Source organism: Mus caroli, chromosome 17 (genome assembly GCF_900094665.2).
Source record: "Mus caroli chromosome 17, CAROLI_EIJ_v1.1, whole genome shotgun sequence".
NCBI lineage: Eukaryota > Metazoa > Chordata > Mammalia > Rodentia > Muridae > Mus > Mus caroli.
Genome location: NC_034586.1, coordinates 27,096,176 through 27,099,972, shown reverse-complemented (window position 1 = coordinate 27,099,972; position 3,797 = coordinate 27,096,176). Strand labels below are relative to the sequence as shown.

Here is a 3,797-nt window from a genome sequence, read left to right as displayed (position 1 = left end):
TGTGTGTGTGTGTGTGTGTGTGTTGGGGGGCAGCAGCTCTCTGGAACATTCCTTTCTAGGCTGTGATTGGTGCTTCACAGTCATAGGGTATGTGCCCACTGTGTCCTTGGGAGGCTTGTGTTTGGGGAGTAGCCCCAGGGTTCTTAGTGGTAATGCAGCAACCTTCAGGAGGGGCTCCTGAGGTGGGTGAGTGCATCCTCATGGTGAGGTTTGGTCTGTGGCTATGTATTGTAATGCTAAACACTGCCCCCCCCCCAAGGTCTGATTGCTCTTAGGGACCAGAGAATCCTCATGCACATCAAGTAATGCTATGTGACCTTGCTCCTTCATTAAAAACTATTAGTTGAGTAAGGATGTTGACATTTCATAGCTGGGCAGAAGAGAGATAAGTAGGGTTTCAGTTCCTAGACTTGGAGTCTGAAGAGACTACCAGGAGGGAGAAGGAGGTGGCGAGAGGAGAAGACACCATGGGGTAGGTGAGTCTTGAAAAGATGGCCATGAGGGCTGTCCAGATAAAGTTAAGAGCAGCCCAGGCATAACACAGCAGGTCTTAACTCAGGGTTATTGGCAGGGAAGTAGACATAATAGCATAGAGGGTAGATACCTGCCCAGCTCTTATGCTGATTAAGCCTTAGTATAAATATAAAAGTTTTGTATCTTTTATCTGAGAACCAAATGATCAAAGGTGGGGTAGAAACTCCCATTTGAGATTAAGTAGTTACTACAATATTTTCACTTGGGAGAAAAGCCGTACTCTAGCAGCCAAGTCTACCATGGTGTTATACCAGCAAGCATGGTTTACTAACAAAACAATAAACAAACAAACAAGCAAACAAACAATAACAACAACACTAGGGTCCTGTTACCTGCAAAGCTTGTATGCTGCTAACACTCTTTGACATTGACGGAGTGTGGGATTCTCCATTTCCCCTGCTACTGGCTTCAAAATCCTTCCTAGAGTTCAGGTCCATGGCTAGATTGAATGTATATGTCCTGTGGGGGAGGAAGAAGAAACTGTGAACAGAGGCATGACATGGCATCATCATGGTTTCTGGTCCTGGATGTTCCTGGGAATGCCTGCCTCAACCTCTGCAGTAAGAATCAAGGCCACAAAAGAACACCAAGCTGCAGAGTGGCCAAATCATGGCTCAGGAAGCCTGTGATTGGCTCATGGCTGTAGCATCACAATAAAGCCAGACCTGCCTCAACGCTGTGGCCAGGTGTTCTTCAAATGTGACTTTATTTTAGAGATGACAGTTTTTCCCTGTCGCTCAGGCTAGCTGAGAACTCAAGGCTCAAGACAGCTTCCTACCCCAGCCTTCCAAGTCGCTGGGACTGCAGATGTGTGTCTCTGTGCCAAGTTCTGATGTTTTCAGCATTGCTAAGAAGGTACCTTTAAGATGAGATTAGCGGCGAGACCAGCAAACCTTGAATAAAATAGATGATCCCATGCATGCGGGGTCAGGTGAGAGTCTTAAGGCAGGAGAGATGGAGGTCTCCATGGAGCAAGAGTGGATTCTGTCTCCAGGCTACCTTCAGACTCAAGCTATAGCCCCAGATCTTTCCTGGGCCCACCTGCTGGGCTGACCTTCAGACTTTGGATCTGTCAATCACAAACTTCAACAGATCCCCTCCTCATCTCACCCTCTACATCTCTATATCTTACTGGTTCTGTACCTTTAAAGAATATCAAATCTGTTTCTTTCACATATCATCTGCTGATTCACCATCTACTGTAGTCAAAGGTGTTCATCTGGTAGTAGTAGGGACATTGCAATAGTGACCAGACAACTCAAGAGCTAGAGATGTGTTCTGTGGGTAGTGGGTACTGATGGCACCTGAGCAGGTAACCAGGAAACTGTAAATTACTTAAAGTGCCAGGAAGTGAATAGGCAGTCAGGAACTCTGGGGACACACGGGTTGGGGGAGAGCCACAGCAAACTGGAAAGCGAACCCCAAGATATGAAACAGGAAGGGGTTGGTATGTACAGAGTTCCTTCCTGTTCAGAAGGACTAGGCAGGTGGCAAGAGAGGAGGGTGAATGACCAAGACAGAGCACGCCTCAGAGCAGAAAATGAGTGATTTTCCCAGGGAAGAAGCCATTTCTTACAAGGAGAAGTTTTGGTAAACTGTTTAAAAAGTAATGGCCAGCCCCAGTGACAGCTACTCATGCGGTTCCTGGACAGACGCATTGGGCTCTTCTGGGCTGTGTTCCATGCGAAGTTCTGCCTGCCACCGTCTATGTCCGAGCATCTGTTGATCTAGCAAGGTTATTCTCCAATTCCTTTATGGACAAGGAACAGTTGGATTCATTACTAGAAACGTGGGAAATGGTTACCACCCACTGAAAATGCAAAGGTGGTCATGGTTTTGTCAGCTGTTGAATTCAACAACTTAATTTATGCATCCACCCATATTTAGACTCTGGTCCACTTTTTGGGGGAGGGGGAGGGGAAGCAGATTGCATAGCTAGGTTTCAGAAGGTAGAGTATTATGGGCTGCAATAATGCAGGGGTGGTGCCCTGGTTGAGTGGGCTTCTGGCTATCTGGGGATGGAAGCAGCTCTCCCAAATTCCTCAAGGCTGTGATTGACACAGCCTGTGGGTGGATGAGGATGGAGGTGGGGATGGAGGAGCGAGTGGAGGAGGCAGGCACTCAGGGTGTGTGTGTGTGTGTGTGCGTGTGTGTGTGTGCATGTGTACATGGGTGCGTGCGTGGGTGGCTCAACTCTCTTGAGGGTTAGCAGAACAGCAGAGGCCTGCGCGTAGCTGGAGTGGAATGAGCCAAAAGAAGAGAGGCCGGGGTAGAACAGAGGAGCCTCTGTGGATGCAGAGCCAAGATGCTGCAGGCTCACCTGAGCTTTGTGCTTTGAGCAGGTGTAAGGAGCAGTTAGATATGGCAACGGTGTGAACAGCAAGCCAGACTCTGCTGTCCACAGAGTGTGAACCTCGCCGGGATGATGGGAGAATTCCACACCAGGCTTCTCTCCCTTCCTCTTCTCTCCTTTCCCCTCCTCTCCCTGACATCCTTTCTCTGCAGTCTTATGGATCATACCTGGGCCTCACACATTAGACCAGTGCTTTACCATGGACACAGATGCGAGCTCAACTCCCCGCTTTGCAGCTGAGCCACAGGACATTGCTCTTGAACGAGATGTGGAGGCTGTGAGATTTGACTTGGCCACTGGAAGCCTGGATCTCCACTAGTGACACCCGCAGTACCACTGAGCTAGTTTTGGGTGAATGTTTGGCTCGGGGTCACATGGGATCAGAGCCACTGCCATTTTCAAAGGCAATGCTCAGAAGGCTCCCCTCACAGGAGCAGACGCACCTCATTAAAGCTCAGGCCTTGCCTTGTTCTGCCCTGGGGTGCCCCGGTTATTCTGAATGTACAGAGGTCATGAATGCCAAGCAGTGACTGGTCACCATTAAAGATGGGTCTACTAAGCGTTCTGAGAGACCTCTTGGCTTCGGCCCCACCAAAGCTCTCCCATCACCAAAGCCGGAGGCATGTTTGTCTAAAGACACATTCTTTCTGTTTATTTCTTGTCTCTGCCAGGCACTGACTTGGGTAAACAAGTGTATGGGGAACAAATTACCATGAATGTCATTCACCCTTCTCCCCCAGCTTCTGTGGGGTTCTCAAACATGCATTTCCCAGGATGTCAGGTAAATCTCTTTGTTCCCTTATACCTGCCTTATAGCCTCTGAGCCAAAACCCTATTTTGATTTTTGATGTATTATACCATTAGTAAGTATCTTCTTCTTTTTTTAAAGATTGATTTATTTTATATATAT

The 3,797-nt window shown here is 48.1% G+C and overlaps 1 protein-coding gene across 2 annotated transcripts in view; it reads right to left on the bottom strand.

The window, feature by feature from the left end:
• The window catches only part of Ubash3a (ubiquitin associated and SH3 domain containing A), a 33,959-nt gene that overhangs the window by 12,374 nt on the left and 17,788 nt on the right, over window positions 1–3,797 (bottom strand). For both annotated transcript variants that reach the window (XM_021149755.1, XM_021149756.2), the window contains exon 7: window positions 867–993. In XM_021149755.1, coding sequence (XP_021005414.1) covers window positions 867–993 — 127 coding nt within the window. The remainder of the gene's footprint in view (window positions 1–866; window positions 994–3,797) is intronic.